The 20,982-nt window shown below is 42.5% G+C and overlaps 1 protein-coding gene across 1 annotated transcript; it reads right to left on the reverse strand.

Annotated features, from left to right (window-relative positions):
- On the reverse strand, positions 1–14,303 carry LOC111971200 (cyclic AMP-responsive element-binding protein 3-like protein 3-B). The gene is made up of 10 exons (XM_023997992.2): positions 14,150–14,303; positions 13,205–13,318; positions 12,799–13,042; positions 12,356–12,489; positions 11,934–12,044; positions 11,716–11,822; positions 3,040–3,108; positions 2,868–2,952; positions 2,270–2,360; positions 1–1,682 (listed from the first exon to the last, which is right to left on the reverse strand). The coding sequence occupies exons 1-10, from the start codon at positions 14,168–14,170 to the stop codon at positions 1,357–1,359; spliced, it is 1,302 nt and encodes a 433-aa protein (XP_023853760.1). The 5' UTR covers positions 14,171–14,303; the 3' UTR covers positions 1–1,356.
- Positions 14,304–20,982: the final 6,679 nt, after the last annotated feature.

The following is a 20,982-nucleotide window of genomic DNA, read 5'->3' on the forward strand; positions in this document are numbered from 1 at the left end:
TTTAAAATGTTTAGTTTATTTGAGACCGTTTTTGTCATGTTTAGCAAGATTATTAATAAAGTTATAGTATCATAGTATTCAAATTACATGCAAAATTATTCTCTGAATTACTTGTAAAGCTCAGTTTTACGCACCATCAGTTATGAAAAATAATTATTATTGTCTCTCTCAAAATACACAAACCTACACTGTCAATGTTAAAACAGTCAGAGGGGCAAGAGAAGCTCAATTCATCTTGAAAAATAAATTTTACAATATACAGAAATTCAGATTAAATCAGAAAACATCCTTGATACCATTTGAAAGGAAACTCTTTGAAGTTTGTGGAAATTTGAAGTTAATGTAGGAGAATATAACACATTAGATCTGGTAAAAGATAATATAGATAATTCATCATCTTTGAAATGCAAGAGAAAGGCCATTATATCACTTGGGAGTCTAGGCACAATTTAGATTTTGGCCACTAGATTGCAGCAGTGTATGTGCAACATTTTAGACTGATCCAATGAACCATTGCCTTACTGTTCAAAATGTTGTATCAAGTCTGCCAAAGTGTGCCGAATTGGTCAATTGATACATTTTCAAGTACATAACTATAGAGAACATACAAAAATGATATGGTAATAAAAAATGTAAGTTTACACACTCCCAGGAATGTCATAAATTATGGATAATTAGCTTCTGTACAGAAAAGACACTAACCTTCACACATCTAGATGGGGGGGCAGACACAGCAGGGGTTCAAACTGTAGAACCCATTTGAATATAAAAATGGATTTTATCAAACAAAACTATGCTACATTTTATCTCTGGGACCCTCAGGATGACAAATCAGAGCAAGATTACTGAATGTAAGTACATTATTTACCTTCTGAGGTGAATGTATCAAACCAGTTGCCGTGATAAAAGTTTTTTTGTTGTTGTGCGCTCTCCTCAAACAATAGCATGGYATTTTTTTCACTGTAATAGCTACCGTAAATTGGACAGTGCAGTTAGATTAACAATAATTTAAGCTTTCTGCYCATATAAGACATATTTTCTTGTTACTTATGATGTCATGATAATCACATTAGTGCACGTTAGCTCAACCGTCCCGTGGGGGGGWCACCGATCCCATAGTTAATTAAAACAATACAAAACAGAATAACAAACAGGGAAAAAATGATATATATATATATATATATATATACACACACACACACTGTATGTACTATAACAGGCAAAATAATGTATTTATTATTCCGTAACTCATAGTGTAAACAAGAGCCTTAGGCATGTGCTACTCTGTTTTATCATATGAAGTGTCTGGAGATGGGAGCAGAACAGAGGAATCCTGCTGGGAATACTCTCTCCAAATCACATGTCATCAGCATGTGGGCGTAGTGGGGCTCTGCGGTATGGATTCCAAGTTACTGTAGCTATATGGCCAGTAATGGGGTCTCCCTGGAAATGGACTTGCTCGTCCATGCTATTATTATGAGACATGGGGTCAAAATTGGGCAGTCCTTGGCTGTCGTGACCAGTGCCCAGTTTACCCAGCAGAGACATAATCTCATCCACACCCTGGTCTCCCAGGACATGGTGGTCTGGAGGCTTGGCCTTGTCGTCTGCAGTTTGGTACGGCTGGTCAATCACATGCAGCACTCTGGAGGACTGGAGGTTGTGCAGGGACCGTGACTGGACTGCGGGAGCGAGAGGGACACAGGTTACAGGTGAGTATGTATTCCAGTCATTAAATGTTGAACTACAGTATGTCACACATACATCCCCAGTCCAACTTTAATTCGTTAACTGTACGCCACCCTCAACAATTTTGTACCTTGGTCTTCGGTTGTACATTTACCTAAAGACAACTAGGAATTGATTATATTCATAGAGCTAACGAACAGTCGGTTAAGATGACAAATTACATTTAAGTAATTCACAATCTTAAAACGTTGATGAGACCATTAGATATCTTTGAAGTCCATTTCATATTTTATCCAACAGTTCCTCCAACTGTTGAAAGGAATTTTACAGTCAGACAGGCTGATGAGAAGAGTGCTCAATAATACATGGTTTCTGTGCTGAGGGTTGCCAGCTCAGCTCTTTGATGTGAATTGGTGGGCCGCCTTGCTCTGCAGAGTTGTTTTAACAGTGGCGCCGTAGCAGCATCTGGCAGTAGAAGTGAGAGGAGCTCTAGTCTATTCAGCTCTCCAGCTGTGATTTGAGGCAGGAGGTATGGGGTGGCGGGGGAGGTTTGGCCAGACAGTGCAGGAGGCTGACTCACCCCTCACTGGGCTGAAGTCCCCTCCTTGGCTGACCTTGGCAAAAGGGTTCAGGCTGGGGAAGAGGATGATGGAGAAGGACAGGAGCAGTACCTGGGGGAAAAGGGAAGGGTAAAAATCACATAATTTTCTCTTTGCCAAAGTCAATAAGGTTTAGCCATTTGGGAGAGCTTCCACTCCCCAGTGGAGTTCCAGAGTGGAAGATTCACTTTTTCAGTAACTGTTGTTTAGAACTTTTCAGCTCATCCCAGTACATGGGCATCAATGTCACACGGCTTGAACACACAATCCGTATAATTAAAATGTTTGCCTTTTCCGAAAGGCATTAGAAGAGATACAAACTCATTCATATTCATAGTGGATTTACAAGTCTAATTACTGCTTGCACTGATGTGGTGTGATTTTTGTTCTGTCCAATTATGTTGTAGACAAGGGAATCAATGGTTTGCCTCTCTGGAGTCTATCTATCTGTGTCTGTATTTACATCCGTATGTCTGGCATACATCTTTCTCTCACTCCACCTGTCTGTCTCTCTCTAATTTCACATGGTGTATGGCCTGATCTAGTAAAACTGTTTCTTAAAGTGACACTTCTCCTTACCAGGACACAAGTCCCAGCCTGGGCGGTCTTTTTGGAGCCGCCCATGACCAGAGTCTGCAGCCTGTGTAGCTGCTCCATCAGAGACCTGGGAGACACAAAGGCTCAATTAGCAAACGTTGAGACCGGGTGTACGGAGGCAGAAACAGAGCAGATTAGTGTGGAGGTCCCTCACGTATTGCATTTCTCCAGCTGGAACACTTTCCTCTGTAGCTCCTGGTTGTGTGTGCTGCAGGCAGCCATCCTGGAAGACAAACAACAAGGGAATTTCCCAGATGAGACTGACGAGCTGCTGCTGCTTGATCAGTCCAAGAAACATACTAGCTAGCTATCACTCTTACCACCACACTGAAAAACCCTTTTGTAGAATTAGATCATAATGTGACAGTCAAGTATACTGAATTACACATTTCTGACTGCAGTGGGCCCTGTGAAGTTTCTCTGTTTCCCACGCAACTTAAGCAGACACACATCAAGAATCTCACTGTCGATAGACTGCCGATAAGTACATATCACAGTGGGAGGCCGTTCTATCTCTTGCTAGAACTTAAGCGGTACGTGCTGCGGGCTGACCCGGTAGCGACAAACSTACCGATTCTACTTGTGGAATCGCAATGCTCGTCAGTGGCCAACAACTTGACTTTGATCCAATCAGAGAACACGTACCCCAACAAAAAAATGAAAAAAAGTCATTTTCTTTTCCTGTGAGCTAGCTAAGTGCACAGACGCAATGCACACAACACTAAATACTTCCTCCAAGCTAGCTAACCACTGTAGCTAGTATTGTCGTTATAATTAAATCACAATGGATTAGCTAGCTTCCATGAAACAGCTGCCARTGTTAGCTGCTGAGTTTTTGCAGTGTCCTTAGCTRGYTAGCTATTTTGTGCTAGCTAGCAGATATGCTAACATTAGCTAGCTAGTGAAACATTTGGCTATGGGCTGGCACTGGCAGTATGGGATTATGGAGAGTGAATGTTTCTGCATCGTTTTGCCAGGTAGTTATCTAGCTGTGGCCATCTGGTTAGTATCAACAAGGGCTTTCTACAAAATAGAAACGTTAGCGCAGATAGCTTGGAATCTAGACCACAGGCAATACGCACGGATATGCATTGCCAAACAACACTATTGACACCTTCTGGTTTGGAGTATTTTACGTGGCTGACGACTTCCAAGGTCTTTGCTGTGTGAACACAATAAAGATTGACTGCCGACACTCTGTTCAGAGGTGCTAAGTATTGTCGTCACGCAAACGTTTGACAATCCTACCAGTGTGTCTGAGCTTCCACACACTGTTTCTTTTTCCATTTTTAAATGAAATATACCTTCCGTAAACCCGTCTTACCCAATGTGATACGAATCCGCTATTTTTAGACCTTATAGCTAGAACCTCCATCAGAAGCTAGCCATCAGCTGCTAACCAGCTAATTAGCTACTAGCTATTTAGTCATTGTTAGCCACTGCTAGCGGCTTTTACCTCTATCTCAGACACCAGCCGCTTTTACCCTGGATAATACCYGTCAGTCTGCACAACGCCAGTCTGCACTGCGCGATATCAACCCTGAGCATATCAGGACTGCTTTTCCCACCATTACTCCAGATTACTGAACCATTATTACAGATCCTCGCAGCTAGCTGGCCCATTTCCCGGCCAGCTCAGTGGACCCTATGATCCCTCGGCTACACAGCTGATGCCTCCCGGACTCTTCACTAACACGACTAGATTCATCGCCGGATTTCTGCCGTAAGCTCTGGACCTTTGCATCGGATCATTGCAACTAGCTAGCTGCTACCGAGTGGCTATAGTGGCTAACGCCCTTGTCCCGAAGCTAGCACCAGTTAGCCTTGAGACAGGCGCATTTCCCGGCTAGCAAACGATATTACTCCAGCTACATTACCTTTTTTGTCAATTGGCCAGGACCCTTTGTCGACACGGAGCCCCGCAGATCCATCACGATTAGTCTGCCGACGTAATTCCATCCGATGTACCCTCAACCGGCCTTTGTCGGACGTCGATGAAGACGCTTCTGCTAGCCCCGACCTGCTAACTTTATGAACGCTGTGTCTCCTGCTTGCCAGCGTAGTAACGACTTCCCTGTTTCATCTATTGCTGTTCACTGGACCCTATGATCACCTGGCTACATAGATGATGCCTGCTGGACTGTTCATTAATCACGGTACTCCATTTTGTTTGTTTTGTTTATCTGTCTGCCCCAGCCTCGAACTCAGGCCCTGAGTGTAGTTAACTGACCCTCTCTGCCCATTCATCGCCATTTTACCTGTTGTTGTTGTCTTAGCTGATTAGCTGTTGCTATCTTACCCATTGTCTTAGCTAGCTCTCCCAATCAACATGCCTCGCTTTATGTCTTTCTCTAATGTCAATATGCCTTGTATACTGTTGTTTAGGGTAGTTATCATTGTTTCATTTTACTGCGGAGCCCCTAGACCCACTCAACATGCCTCAGATATCTCTTTTGTCCCACCTCCCACACATGGGGTGACCTCACCTAGCATAACTAGAGCCTCCAGAGATGCAAACTCTCTTATCGTCACTCAATGCCTAGGTTTACCTCCACTGTACCYGCACCCTACCATACCYCTGTCTGACATTATTCCCTGAATCTATTCTACCACKCCCAGAAATCTGCTCCTTTTATTCTCTGTCCCCAACGCACTAGACGACCAGTTTTGATAGCCTTTAGCCGTACCCTCATCCTACTCCTCCTCTGTTCCTCGGGTGATGTAGAGGTTAACCCAGGGCCTGTGTGTCCCCAGGTGCTCTCATTTGTTGACTTCTGTAACCGTAAAAGCCTTGGTTTCATGCATGCGTCCCACCTAACCAACAGCCACTGAAATTGCAGGGCGCCAAATTCAAAACAACAGAAATCTCATAATTAAAATATCTCAAACATACAAGTATTATACACCATTTTAAAGATAAACATCTTGTTAATCCAGCCACAGTGTCTGATTTCAAAAAGGCTTTATGGCGAAAGCACACCTTGCGATTATGTTAGGTCAGCGCCAAGTCACAGAAAAACATACAGCCATTTTCCAAAGAAAAAGAGGTGTCACAAAACTCAGAAATAGCGTTATAAATATTCACTTACCTTTGATGATCTTCATCGGAATGCACTCCCAGGAATCCCAGTTCCACAATAAATATTTGTTTTGTTCGATAAAGTCAATCATTTATGTCCAAATATCTCATTTTTGTTCGCACGTTTAGCCCAGTAATCCAAATGCACAGTGCGCAAGCAATTAGTTCAGACGAAAAGTAAAAAAAAAAGTTATATTACAGTTCGTAGAAACATGTCAAACGATGTATAGAATCAATCTTTAGGATGTTTTTATCATAAATCTTCAATAATGTTTCAACCGGACAATTCCTTTGTCTTTAGAAATGAAAAGGARCAGAGCTCGCTCTCACGGCCGCAGGCCTGACTGACCTCATGGCATTCTGCCAGACCTCTCAGTCAAACAGCTCTTATTCTCTCCCCCTTCACAGTAGAAGCCTGAAACAAGGTTTCAGGCTCCCCGTTCCCAAAGAAGTTAACATCAGAAGCCTCCTCCCTAAGTTTGTTTTACTCACTGCTTTAGCACTCTCCGCCAAACCTGATGTCCTTGCCGTGTCAGAATCCTGGCTTAGGAAGGCCACCAAAAATTCTGAGATTTCCATCCCCAACTACAACATTTTCCATCAAGATATAACTGCCAAAGGGGGAGGAGTTGCAATCTACTGCAGTTCTGTTATACTTTCCAGGTCTATGCCCAAACAGTTCGAGCTTCTAATTTTTTAAAATTAATCTCTCCAGAAATATGTCTCTCACTGTTGCCGCCTGTTATAGACCCCCCCCAGCTCCCTACTGTGCCCTGGACACCATATGTGAATTGATCGCCCCCCATCTATCTTCAGAGTTCGTTCTGTTAGGTGACCTAAACTGGGATATGCTTAACACCCCGTCCGCCCTACAATCTAAGCTAGATGCCCTCAATCTCACACAAATTATCAAGGAACCCACCAGGTACAACCCTAAATCCGTAAACATGGGCACCCTCATGKATATTATCCTGACCAACTTGCCCTCCAAATACACCACTGCTGTTTTCAATCAGGATCTCAGCGATCACTGCCTCATTGCCTGCATCCGTTATGGGTCCACGGTCAAACGACCACCCCTCATCACTGTCAAACGCTCCCTAAAACACTTCTGCAAGCAGGCCTTTCTAATCGACCTGGCCCGGGTATCCTGGAAGGATATTGACCTCAACCCGTTAGTTGAGGATCCCTGGTTGTTCTTTAAAAGTAATTTCCTCACCATCTTAAATAAGCATGCCCCTTTCAAATAAATGTAGAACTAAGAACAGATATAGCCCTTGGTTCACTCAAGACCTGACTGCCCTCGACCAGCACAAAAACATCCTGTGGCGTACTGCACTAGCATCGAATAGTCCCCGCGATATGCAACTTTTCAGGGAAGTTAGGAACCAATACACACAGCCAGTTAGGAAAGCAAAGGCTTGATTTTTCAAACAGAAATTTKCATCCTGTAGCTCTAACTGCAAAAAGTTCTGGGACACTGTAAAGTCCATGGAGAATAAGAGCACCTCCTCCCAGCTGCCCTCTGCACTGAGGCTAGGAAACACTGTCACCACCGATAAATCCACAATAATCGAGAATTTCAATAAGCATTCTCTCTACGGCTGGCCATGCTTTCCTTCTAGCTACCCCAACCCTGGCCAACGGCACCGCCCCCCCCCCCCCCCCCCCCCCCACAGCTACTTGCCCAAGCCTCCCCAGCTTCTCCTTCACCCAAATCCAGATAGGCAGATGTTCTGAAAGAGCTGCAAAACCTGGACCCATACAAATCAGCTGGGCTAGACAATCTGGACCCTCTCTTTCTAAAATTATCCGCCGCCATTGTTGCAACCTCTATTACTGTCTGTTGAACCTCTCTTTCGTATTGTCCGAGATTCCTGAAGATTGGAAAGTTGCCGCGGTCATCCCCCTCTTCAAAGGGGGAGACACTCTAGACCCAAACTGTTACAGACCTATATCCATCCTGCCCTGCCTTTCTAAAGTCTTCAAAAGCCAAGTTAACAAACAGATCATTGACCATTTCGAATCCCACGGTACCTTCTCCCCTGTGCAATCCGGTTTCCCAGCTGGTCACAGGTGCACCTCAGCCACGCTCAAGGTACTAAACAATATTAGAACCGCCATCGATAAAAGACAATACTGTGCAGCCGTCTTCATCGACCTGGCCAAGGCTTTCAACTCTGTCAATCAACGTATTCTGTCAATCACCGCAGACTCAACAGCCTTGGTTTCTCAAATGACTGCCTCGCCTGGTTCACCAACTATTTCTCAGATAAAGTTCAGTGTGTCAAATCGGAGGGCCTGTTGTCCAGACCTCTGGCAGTCTCTATGGGGGTACCACAGGATTCAATTCTCAGGCCGACTCTTTTCTCTGTATATATCAGTGATGTTGCTCTTGCTGCGGGTGATTCCATGATCCACCTCTACGCAGATGACAACATTCTGTATACTTCTGGCCCTTCTTTGGACACTGTGTTTACAAACCTCCAAACAAGCTTCAATGCCATACAACACTCCTTCCRTGGCCTCCAACTGCTCTTAAATGCTAGTAAAACTAAATGCATGCTCTTCAACYGATCGCTGCCCGCACCCGCCCGCCCGACTAGCATCACTACTTTGGACGGTTCTGACTTAGAATATGTGGACAACTACAAATACCTAGGTGTCTGGCTAGACTGTAAATTCTCTTTCCAGACTCATATTAATCATCTCCAATCCAAAATGAAATCTAGAATCGGCTTCCTATTTCGCAACAGAAGCCTCCTTCACTCACGCTGCCAAACATACCCTCGTAAAACTGACTATCTTACCGATCCTCGACTTCGGCGATGTCATTTACCCAAAATAGCCCTCTAACACTCTACTCAGCAAATTGGATGCAGTCTATCAGTGCCTCCTTTTTGTCACCAAAGCCCCATATACCACCCACCACTGCGACCTGTATGCTCTCGTCAGCTGGCCCTCACTACATATTCGTCGCCAGACCCACTGGCTCCAGGTCATCTATAAGTCTTTGCTAGGTAAAGCTCCGCCTTATTCAGCTCACTGGTCACCATAACAACACCCACCCGTAGCACGCGCTCCAGCAGGTATATCTCACTGGTCATCCCAAAGCCAACACCCACTTTGGCCGCCTTTCCTTTCAGTTCTCTGCTGCCAATGTCTGGAACGAATTGCAAAAATCGCTGAAGTTGGAGACTTATATCTCCCTCACTAACTTTAAGCATCAGCTATCTGACAGCTTACCGATCGCTGCAGCTGTACATAGCCCATCTGTAAATAGCCCAACTACCTACCGCATCCCCATATTGTTTTTATTAACTTTTTTTGCACACTAGTATTTCTACTTGCACATCTTCATCTGCACATCTATCACTTCAGTTAATTTGCTAAATTGTAATTACTTCGCTACTATGGCCTATTTATTGCCTTACCTTCTTACTCCATTTGCACACACTGTATATAGATTTTTCTATTGTGTTATTGACTGTACTTTTGTTTATCCTATGTGTAACTCTGTGTTGTTTTTTGTCACACTGCGTTGCTTTATCTTGGCCAGGTCGCAGTTGTAAATGAGAACTTGTTCTCAACTGACCTACCTGGTTAAATAAAGGTGAAATTAAAAAAAAATATTTAAAAAGGCCAAGTGCAGTCAAAAATGTTTTATATATATTTCCACACTTTGAGGTTGTAATAATACTGTGAAATTGGAAAATGGTGATATACTGTTTTAGTTAAGACCTGCTTGAAAAGATCGTCTGAAATGTCTGACTGTTTTGGTGGGATGGAGTTTTGACCTCCAAGGTGATAAATTAGTTAGAACTTCTTAGGCTAGGTGTCGCGCTAACTTCGGTGAAATTGGAGGGCACGCAATTCAAATAAAATAATCATAAAAATTATGGATATTAACATTTACAGTGGGGCAAAAAAGTATCCTGGAGTGGCCTAGCCAGTCTTCCAGATCTCAACCCATAGAAAATCTTTGGAGGGAGTTGAAAGTCCGTGTTGCCCAGCAACAGCCCCAAAACATCACTCTAGAGGAGATCTGCATGGAGTAATGGGCCAAAATACCAGCAACAGTGTGTGAAAACTTTGTGAAGACTTACAGAAAACGTTTGACCTCTGTCATTGCCAACAAAGGGTATATAACAAAGTATTGAGATAAACTTTTGTTATTGACCAAATACTTATTTTCCACCATAATTTGCATTAAATTCATAAAAAATCCTACAATGTGATTTTCTGTATTTTTTTTTCTCATTTTGTCTGTCATAGTTGAAGTGTACCTATGATGAAAATTACAGGCCTCTCTCATCTTTTTAAGTGGGAGAACTTGCACAATTGGTGACTGACTAAATACTGTACTTTTTTGCCCCACTGTAGGTACATACAACTGTCAGAAGTATATATCGGTTAAAAGCTTAAATTCTTGTTWTTCTAACTCYACTGTCCGATTTACAACTGCCAGAAGTATATATCGGTTAAAAGCTTAAATTCTTGTTATTCTAACTCCACTGTCCGATTTACAATAGGCTTTACAGCGAAAGCATGCCTTACGATTGTTTGAGGACGGCGCCCCACATCAAAATATTTATCCACCAGCACAAGTTTCATAAATTCACAAATAGCGAYTAAATATTCCCTTGCTTTTTGAAAATCTTCCTCTGATTTGTCATCCAAAGGGTCCCAGCTTCAACATGTAGTGTCGTTTTGTTAGATAAAAYCCTTCTTTATATCCCAAAAAGTCTGTTTAGTTGGCGCCATCGATTTGAGTAATCCACTCGTTCAACATGCAAAGAAAGGAATCCAAAAAGCTTCTGCAAAACTTTGTTAAAACAAGTCAAAAAACGTTTCTAAATAATCCTCAGATACCCTAAAATGTAATTAAACTATAATATTTCATACGGAAAGAAGTATGTTCAATAGGAAAGCGATATTAGCAGGTGTGCGTCCTCTACGTCGCGAGCGCATACACAAATTTCCAAGTCTGCATCCCAGTACTAAAACTCATTTTTCTTCGTCGTTTGGAAGAATCAAGCCTGAAACCTTGAACAAAGACTGTTGACATCTAGTGGAAGCCATAGGAATTGCAATCTGGGAGCTGGATTTGGATATGCCCCTATACTTTCCATTGTAAGAGCATGGGCTCTCTCAACAACAAAAAAATCAGGTTGGTTTTTCTTTGGATTTTCTCCTACCATATCTATTGTGCTATAGTCTCCTACATTATTTTAACATTTCTACAAACTTCAGAGTGTCTTCTTTCCAATGGTACCAATTATATGCATATCCTGACTTCAGGGCCTGAGCAACACGCAGTTTACTTTGGGCACGTCAGTTAGACAGGAAGTGGAGAAAAATAGACCCTAGCCTGAAGAATAAAAGAACGTGACTTCCAAACCTTTCTGCCAATAACAGCTTGTTTTTAGTTTTCCCCTCCCCACTCAGAAATTGATCTTTGCTAAGAAGTTATTTGTCTTTATTTTTTACCATTTTAATTGAAAACAATCACAGAAAGGTACTTAATTGTTATCTAGAAATTATTTGATATTGAGATAAAAATGGCTGCATTGGACCTTTGATTTTAACTTTTTGTGCTCAGCACCCTGTGACATGTTCCAAATATCTTGTTAGTTTGTAGAAGTGCTTTATCAATTTTAGGCAATTCTRGTCAGAATTGATCATGTCTACTTTGAATTGAGGTCTGTGATTCCCTGCCTTATCCATTTATTTAGTGCCTCTTGCCAGTACCTGCTCTCCAGACCATCAATATATTCCTTTTTCTTCTTCCTGCTCTCCTGAGCCGACTGCTTATTCCGGATCTTTCTGCGAATTTTCTTCAGAATCCTCTCYTCATACTAATAGAAACAGACAAAGGAAGTACATATTTAACGTGTTTACACACTTTGGAAATCCTCAAGAGCCATAAGTTGTTCTGTGAAGTTGCAAAGTGTGCAAAAAAGATTGACCTTTGTGAGAGGTAGTTGGCTAGACAGAGTCACCCCCTCCTTGGCCAGCAGTTTTTTCTCATTCTCATTAAGAATCAACTCTTGGAAGGACTGTTGGGAATGCTGTGGGGGCTGGAAGTGAGACGAGAATGTTAATACAGTAAGTCATACGTACAGCATCACAACCAGTGGCCAGCTGCAATGGGTTTTTCAGAGTGAATGGAGGGAGTGCAGAGTTACACGGCAGACAGCATCGSCCTCCATCCCTCTCATTTCATGCTTTGCTCATGCCAATTACATTGCCTGATTTTTATAGAATGACTTTACCCCTCTAACCCATTCCTCTCCACTCCAACACACTCACTCACCTACATACAAACAATTACAGACACACTCCCCCCAAGCACCACACAAACACAAACACACCCTTCATCATCACTCACCGGATCAGATGTGACAGAGAGCAGTAGGTCCTTGACAGTGAGGGGAAAGCCAGAAGACAGCTGGGTTGTGCATACATCAGAGGAACACTCTGTCCCCCCAGTCCTGCCTGGGTAGAAGCATGAGTCCAAGCCATCTGTAACCACACAGAGAGACGTGATAGGACCAGACAGAAGGRCCATCATTTGTCTGTGTATGTGTTGATACTGAGACAATGTAGGCTTTTGCCTAATGAATACATAGAGCCTACGAACACAGACTGTGTTGCTTTCAAAGGATGAACTTCTGTTCCAATGTTTGACATAAACAAATTACAATACTTAATCACATGTTCCGCATGACGTAATAATGTAACTGCCTCTGTTGCTTCTTTTTACCATGAAAATTTAAACCAAGTTTTTGTTATACTTTCTGTGCTTAGTAATTTGTGCCAGCTTTGTCTTACTGATATCAATGGAGAAGTTGGCATCCAGGGCAACCTTGGTTTGTGGCTGAGGGGGGATGAAGTGGGGCTCCATGTGAGGGCTCTCAGGGCGCTGGGGGCTGTCCATCTGATCCGAGTGYGGGTCCTCACTGATGCCACTGTCACTAGGAGAGGGAGACCACAGGGGGGACCCCGACACTGAGTCACTGCCACTCAGGAGGGCATTCAGGAAGTCCTCGCTCTGTTGCTCTGCTGGACGCAACACCTGCCAAATGACACACCAAATGTGATAATTACTGTACAGCCAAACTGGAGTGGTTGAGAATGGCAGGCTAGACATGTGAATCACGTAGTAGACACAGGTAAGGGGACATTTTAAAAACACTGCAGGAYAAAATCACAGAGTGAGAGATTTCACTCCACTCACGTTTGGCTCGTGGATTGGCCAGGCATGGTTGTCATGGTGTCCCATCTCCTCGTGACGGAGGATGCCATTGTTTTGATCAAACAGCAAATCAAGCAGCTCAAGCCCGTCGCAACCCTGGAACAGAACAGGCCACTTAATGACATGTTGCTCTACATTTACAACTGAGAGTTAACATACAAAGAGCCTTATAGGATGGCTGTAAAAGCAATCATACCCAGGACTAATGCTTTTTATTACCATTATCGCATGGCACTCCTATCTAAAAAATGTATCGATTTGACTATGCCTTTCAATGTGTGAGTTAAATTAAGTTGATCTAGTTCTGATTCATTTGAAAGGAGAAAATTGTAAGACTATTCCTTTGTAGGCTACACGACGCACCCACATTTCTTTGTAGGCTACACGACGCACCCACATTCCTTTGTAGGCTACACGGCGCACCCACATTCCTTTGTAGGCTACTGTACACAAAGCACCCACATTCCTTTGTAGGCTACTGTACACAAAGCACCCACATTCCTTTGTAGGATCCTGTACACAAAGCACCCACATTCCTTTGTAGGCTACACGACGCACCCACATTTCTTTGTAGGCTACACGACGCACCCACATTCCTTTGTAGGCTACTGTACACTAAGCACCCACATTCCTTTGTAGGCTACACGACGCACCCACATTCCTTTGTAGGCTACACAACGCACCCACATTCCTTTGTAGGCTACACAACGCACCCACATTCCTTTGTAGACTTCGCAAAGCACCCACATTCCTTTGTAGACTACACAAAGCACCCACCCCGATTCACTGGCACGTTGATACAGTATGTTACCTCCTCTGAACTTGTTTCACGATACATATAACCTTGGCTGCCCTAATAACATAAATTACAAAACAAATTAACCAGGAGACACTAAAACACAGAAACTAAGACATGGGCCCTGTTACCTGGTCTGAATAGTGGTCCATAATTTCAGCACTAGGGTGGCACAGGACAGAACTCCCCAAAATAAGACAAATCCAGTTAAATGTTCTGTTTCCTTTGTKGTGAAGGAGCTCTGTTCCAGATGAMCATGTCTCTACTGTATCTCCCTGCTCTTGTTCTGAGGTCCAAAGTTTAAACTCCAACACAGCACACCCAGTAATCAACTCCAGGGCTGTCATCCCATTGGCCAGTTTGTAAAGATTTGATTGCTAGGGAAAGACTGACAACTAAGGAAAGTCTGTCTAGAAAAGAAAGAACCTTCTTCATGGATGAATAGATCAGAGTTTATACTTCCCTATCCTCTTATTGTGTTTGATAGCAGATTGACAGGGAATGAGGGTACCCTTTGACACAGTTTCTGTGTGATGTTAGTTAATTCATACGGTATACATGCTCTTTATGGCCTGTCAATGAGAGCTTGATTGAACATCCTTCATTAGCAAACAGTTCTGAGCTTATAAAAGTAATCAATGTACTATATGATAAGATGTATCCATTTGAAACAATCCYCATGAAAATGAAACACTGCTTTTATAACCTAATCTTTATTTGTTCATACAAATAACTGATTTAAATCAATCAATTCATTCAACTCTGACCAGAAAAAAAACTCTCAAAATTMAAAAARAWAWATATATGTAGATCTCCAGGAAGTTGTTGTTTCTGCATATGGAAGGATCCACCTGTTGTTATTACTGGGATTCAGTTGGGCTTATGATCAAGGCCTAGGACTGCAGCATAGGCATGAATCAATAACAAACAACCCATGGGGATATTTTAATGTGTCYTCTTTTCTAAAATACATTCAAACGTGTTCGCATTTTAGTTGCAATGATGACAGATGCAAAGACCCCAGACTGGAATGGTGGCTCAGCATGGAAAATAGAAAAAKGGATGAACTGCCACTCTCAGTGTTTTAATGTGCAAGACAATCTATTAAAATCTCATTTTGTCAAATTACAAAACTGATTTGTCTGTTTCTGTTCTCAAAATATATATCAGAAGGCCTTATGAATGGCATTAAAAAGTTGATGGCAGATTCTTTTGGCAAGGCTATTAGTCTGAACATCTCGATAGTGACAGAGCTATTTCTCCAACATCTATATGCTAATAAAGCACATACAGTAGAGAAGCTATGCACCATTTATTCATATTTCTCATAAAACAGATTACATTTAATTGTTCTCCTATCAGACACTATTTCTCTTCCGTCTCATGTGAGTTGTCAACGTCTTCATTTTCTATTATATCCAAAAAGCCTGACCCTTTATCTCTCCTTACTCACTGTATCACTTACAATATCTGTCACTCTTTCCTTTCGTCTGTCACTGTCCTGCGAGCTGTGTCTTCAATTTGCAATTAGATCACTGCCAATAACCAGGATGGTCTTCATATTGTGGCAGCATTAAATAATCATTATTGCTCCTCTATCTGATGGGGAATGGGTCCAAAGGTTAAAACCCTGTTCTTAGCCTGCGAGTTCCACTTGTACATTGTTACAACATCTGAAAAGCAATATAGCTATCACTACTCTCAGACTATGTGGCTTTGGGATTACTCTCATGAATATAACCTGACGTAACCGGTCATTGCTCCTACAAGCTACAAGCAAACGTTCACGTGTTGTTTGTTTAAAGCATACATCCAATTGCTACAATACAGTCTGTGCAAAAATTATTTTATTAAAAAAATTAAGACAAGTAACTAAGTCAAAAGCAACTGTGAGTGTGAGTCAAAAGCAAGTGGATGTTAAATTGGCTGGATGTAAAGGACCGAATGACAATGTTAATGGAGCATAAATGGAGGTCAAGAAAATTAACGTTGAGCATCTGTTTGGTTCGAATGATACTTGAAAAAAAAGAGAGCACTTTGCAGACTGAGTCAGAGCAGATTACTGGTTATTCTCTTGGTCACTCTGAATGGTTTTGAACAGTCTTGGTCTATGCACAATCATAATCAGTCTGCGTTCAACTTCTCGCCCAATCAGCAGAAGTCAAAACAAATCAAATGTATTTATAAAGCCSTTCGTACATCAGCTGATATCTCAAAGTGCTGTACAGAAACCCAGCCTAAAACCCCAAACAGCAAGCAATGCAGGTGTAGAAGCACGGTGGCTAGGAAAAACTTCCTAGAAAGGCCAGACCCTAGGAAGAAACCTAAAGAGGAACCAGGCTATGAGGGGTGGCCAGTCCTCTTCAGGCTGTGCCGGGTGGAGATTATAACAGAACATGGCCAAGATGTTCAAATGTTCATAAATGACCAGCAGGGTCCAATAATAATAATCACAGTGGTTGTCGAGGGAGCAACAGGTCAGCACCTCAGGAGTAAATGTCAGTTGGCTTTTCATAACCGATCATTCAGAATATCTCTACTGCTCCTGCTGTCTCTAGAGAGTTGAAAACAGCAGGTCTGGGACAGGTAGCACGTCCAGTGAACAGGTCAGGGTTCCATAGACGCAGGCAGAACAGTTGAAACTGGAGCAACAGCACGACCAGGTGGACTGGGGACAGCAAGGAGTCATCAGGCCAGGTAGTCCTGAGGCATGGTCCTAGGCCTCAGGTCCTCCGAGAGAGAGAAAGAAATAAATAATTTGAGAGAGCATACTTAAATTCACACAGGACACCGGATAAGACAGGAGAAATACTCCAGATATAACAGACTGACACGAGCCTCCCGACACATAAACTACTGCAGCATAAATACTGGAGGCTGAGACAGGAGGGGTCGGGAGACACTGTCGCCCCGTCCGACAATACCCCCGGACAGRGCCAAACAGTCAGGATATAACCCCACCCACTTTACCAAAGCACAGCCCCCACACCACTAGAGGGATAYCTTCAACCACCAACTTACCATCCTGAGACAAGGCCGAGTATAGCCCACAAAGATCTCTGCCATGGCACAAACCAAGGGGGGGCGTCAACCCAGACAGGAAGATCACGTAAGTGACTCAACCCACTCAAGTGACGCACCCCTCCTAGGGACGGCATGGAAGAGCACCAGTAAGCCAGTGACTCAGCCCCTGTAGTAGGGTTAGAGGCAGAGAATCCCAGTGGAGAGAGGGGAACCGACCAGGCAGAGACAGCAAGGGCGGTTCGTTGCTCCAGAGCCTTTCCGTTCACCTTCACACTCCTGGGCCAGACTACACTCAATCATAGGACCTACTGAAGAGATGAGTCTTCAATAAAGACTTAAAAGTTGAGACCGAGTCTGCGTCTCTCACATGGGTAGGCAGACAATTCCATAAAAATGGAGCTCTATAGGAAAAAGCCCTGCCTCCAGCTGTTTGCTTAGAAATTCTAGGGATAGTTAGGAGGCCTGCGCCTTGTGACCATTCAATACACAATGTGGGATTTCAATCACATACAATGTTTTGAATATCAGCTTGATGCACGCCTCATCATATTGACCAGATGTCTCCATCTCAGTGAAAGTAAATCTAAAAGTATTCAAAAGTTTGTCTGGATTAAGGCTGTTTAAAAAAATATATATATATTTTCTACATTGTAGAATAAGAGTGAAACCATGAAAAAACAGATATGGAATCATGTAATAACCAAAAAAGTGTTAAACAATTTTAAATATATTTGAGATTCTTCAAAGTAGCCACCCTTTGCCTTGATGACAGCTTTGCACACTCTTGGCATTCTCTCAACCAGCTTCGTGAGGTAGTCACCTGGAATGCTTTTTCAACAGTCTTGAAGGAGTTCCCACATATGCTGAGCTCTTGTTGGCTGCTTTTCCTTCACTCTGCCGTGCAACTCATGCCAAACCATCTCAATTGGGTTGAGGTCGGGTGACTGTGGAGGCCAAGTCATTTGATGTAGCACTTCATCACTCTCCTTCTTGGTCAAATAGCCCTTACACAGCCTGGAGGTTTGTTTTGGGTCATTGTCCTGTTGAAAAACAAATGATAGTCCCACTAAGCGCAAACCAGATGGGATGGCGAATCTCTGCAGAAGGATTTGGTAGCCATGCTGGTTAAGTGTGCCTTGAATTCTACATAAATCACTGACAGCGTCACCAGCAAAGCACCCCCACACCATCACACCTCACCCTCCATGCTTCACAGTGGGAACCACACATGCGGAGATCATCCGTTCACCAACTCTACGTCTCACAAAGACACGGCTCATCAGACCATAGGACAGATTTCCACCGGTCTCATGTCCATTGCTCGTGTTTCTTGGCCCAAGCCAGTCTCTTCATCTTATTGGTGTCCTTTAGTAGTGGTTTCTTTGCAGCAATTCGACCACGAAGGCCGGATTCATGCAGTCTCCTCTGAACAGTTTATGTCTGTTACTTGAACTCTGTGTAGCATTTATTTGGCCTGCAATCTGAGGTGCAGTTAATTCCTGATTTCTGAGGCTGGTAACTCTAATGAACTTATCCTCTGCAGCAGAGGTAACTCTGGGTCTTCCTTTTCTGTGGCGGTCCTCATGAAAGCCAGTTTCATAATAGCCCTTGATGGTTTTTGGACTCTCATTTCTCTTTGCTTTTTTGAGCTGTTCTTGCCATAATATGGACTTGGTATTTTACCAAATAGGGCTATCTTCTGTATACCAACCCTGCCTTGTCACAACACAACCGATTGGCTCAAACGCATTAAGAAGGAAAGAAATTTTACGAATTAACTTTTAACATGGCACACCTATTAATTGAAATGCATTCCAGGTGACTACCTCATGAAGCTGGTTGAGAGAATGCCAAGAGTGTACAAAGCTGYCATCAAGGCAAAGGGTGGCTACTTTGAAGAATCTCAAATATAAAATATATTTTGATTTGTTTAACACTTTTTTGCTTAGTACATGATTCTATGTGTGTTATTTCATAGTGTTTTTTATTTTTATTTTTATTTCACYTTTATTTAACCAGGTAGGCTAGTTGAGAACAAGTTCTCATTTGCAACTGCGACATGGCCAAGATAAAGCATAGCAATTCGACACATACAACAACACAGAGTTACACATGGAATAAACAAAACATACAGTCAATAATACAGTAGAACAAAATAAAACAAAAAGTCTATATACAGTGAGTGCAAATGAGGTAAGATAAGGGAGTTAAGGCAATAAATAGGCCATTGTGGCGAAGTAATTACAATATAGCAATTAAACACTGGAACGGTAGATGTGCAGAAGATGAATKTGCAAGTAGAGATACTGGGGTGCAAAGGAGCAAGATAAATAAATAAATAAATACAGTATGGGGAGGAGGTAGGTAGATAGATGGTCTGTTTACAGATGGGCTATGTACTGGTGCAGTGATCTGTAAGCTGCTCTGACAGCTGGTGCTTAAAGCTAGTGAGGGAGATATGAGTGTCTTCACTATTATTCTACAATATAGAAAATATTTAAAAATAAAGAAAAACCTTGAATGAGTAGGTGTGTCCAAACTTTTGACTGGTCTTTGTATGTCATGCTCCTTAAAACAGCTCTAACAATGGCACGGTGACCTTTTGCCCTATAATGGCCTTTTGGGTATGGAACAGGACATTCTGTTGTATAAGTCTATGTTTTACTGTACTATCTTTAGATAATACCTTAGGTAACACCAGTGTTTTATGGCACTTCAGGTTGAGAGTTAGAATGTAGTTGGAACTCACTAGTGATGCAGGAGGTCTGAACTCAGCACAGAGGCACCACCTGCTGGATGACTTGAACAAGTGACGTGGCAACTGGCAGACCTTCACTGTGGGAGTGCAATAATAACAAGACATTGTTTGAAATAAAGCAAAGCCATTTTTCCATAGCTTTCACACACTGTTTTATGGCACTTCRGGTTGAGATTTAGAATGTAGTTGGAACTCGCTAGTGACGCAGAATGAGGTCGGAACTCAGCACAGAGGCACCACCTGCTGGATGACTTGACCAAGTAACGTGACAACTGGCAGACGTTCACTGTGAGAGTGCAATAATAACAAGAGTACAAGACATTGTTTGAATTAAAGCTAAGACATTTTTCAATTGCTTTTTCCATAGCTTTCACTTTACATGGGATATTTCATCAAATTCAAATTGTGTACTCTAATCTATCGCTTCCCTTTAATCTGYATTAGAGCTACCCTAACATGCTGGCCTCAATGCAAAATGAATGGGAAAGATATGCACCATTTGATTTAAAATCCAATCTAAATATTTTTGTTTGTGATTGAGGACTAAACAAATGGGTTGAAATAAATCAGGCATACGTTTTATTTTAAAGGATTTTTGAGGAATGGAAAAGCACAGTCCTACATTTACTTTGGGTGAACTGACCCATGTAGCCTAAAATAGAAGTGCATTTTCTTTGGGTATAATTTACATGAATAAACATACTTGAGATTCCACTACACTTATAAGATACTGTCGAACTGCTAAATTATATATTGCTAAAGTAACTGTAGTTGAACAATTTCTGAAGTTCTGACTACAGGGTCAGGTCAGGTCGTAGCCCAACCACCCGTCAGATGGCACTGTTATTCGTTTCACGTCATAAACGGCTGGTTGGGCTAGTCAGGTAGGGCGAGGGAAGACGTGTGCAGTGAAACGTCTATTGTTGTACCTGGGTGTGGCGCGTAAGGAACCCTCTAGCGATTACTGTTTAACGTTAATTCAGCCTAATTTCGTAGAAGTATAATTATTCGTCAATGCTTGTAGGCCATTGCCCACCAGTGTAGAATGCTACACATGGTCCTCAGAGAAAGTGTTTGTTTCTTCTGTCACAAAATGCCAAATCAACGCACCTCTCTGTCTCAGTAGACTGCGTGTCAAGACTGCGTCCTTACGCAGCACGTGAACAGTATAAAACTGTGCCT

Source organism: Salvelinus sp. IW2-2015, linkage group LG13 (assembly GCF_002910315.2).
Source record: "Salvelinus sp. IW2-2015 linkage group LG13, ASM291031v2, whole genome shotgun sequence".
NCBI classification, from domain to species: Eukaryota; Metazoa; Chordata; class Actinopteri; order Salmoniformes; family Salmonidae; genus Salvelinus; species Salvelinus sp. IW2-2015.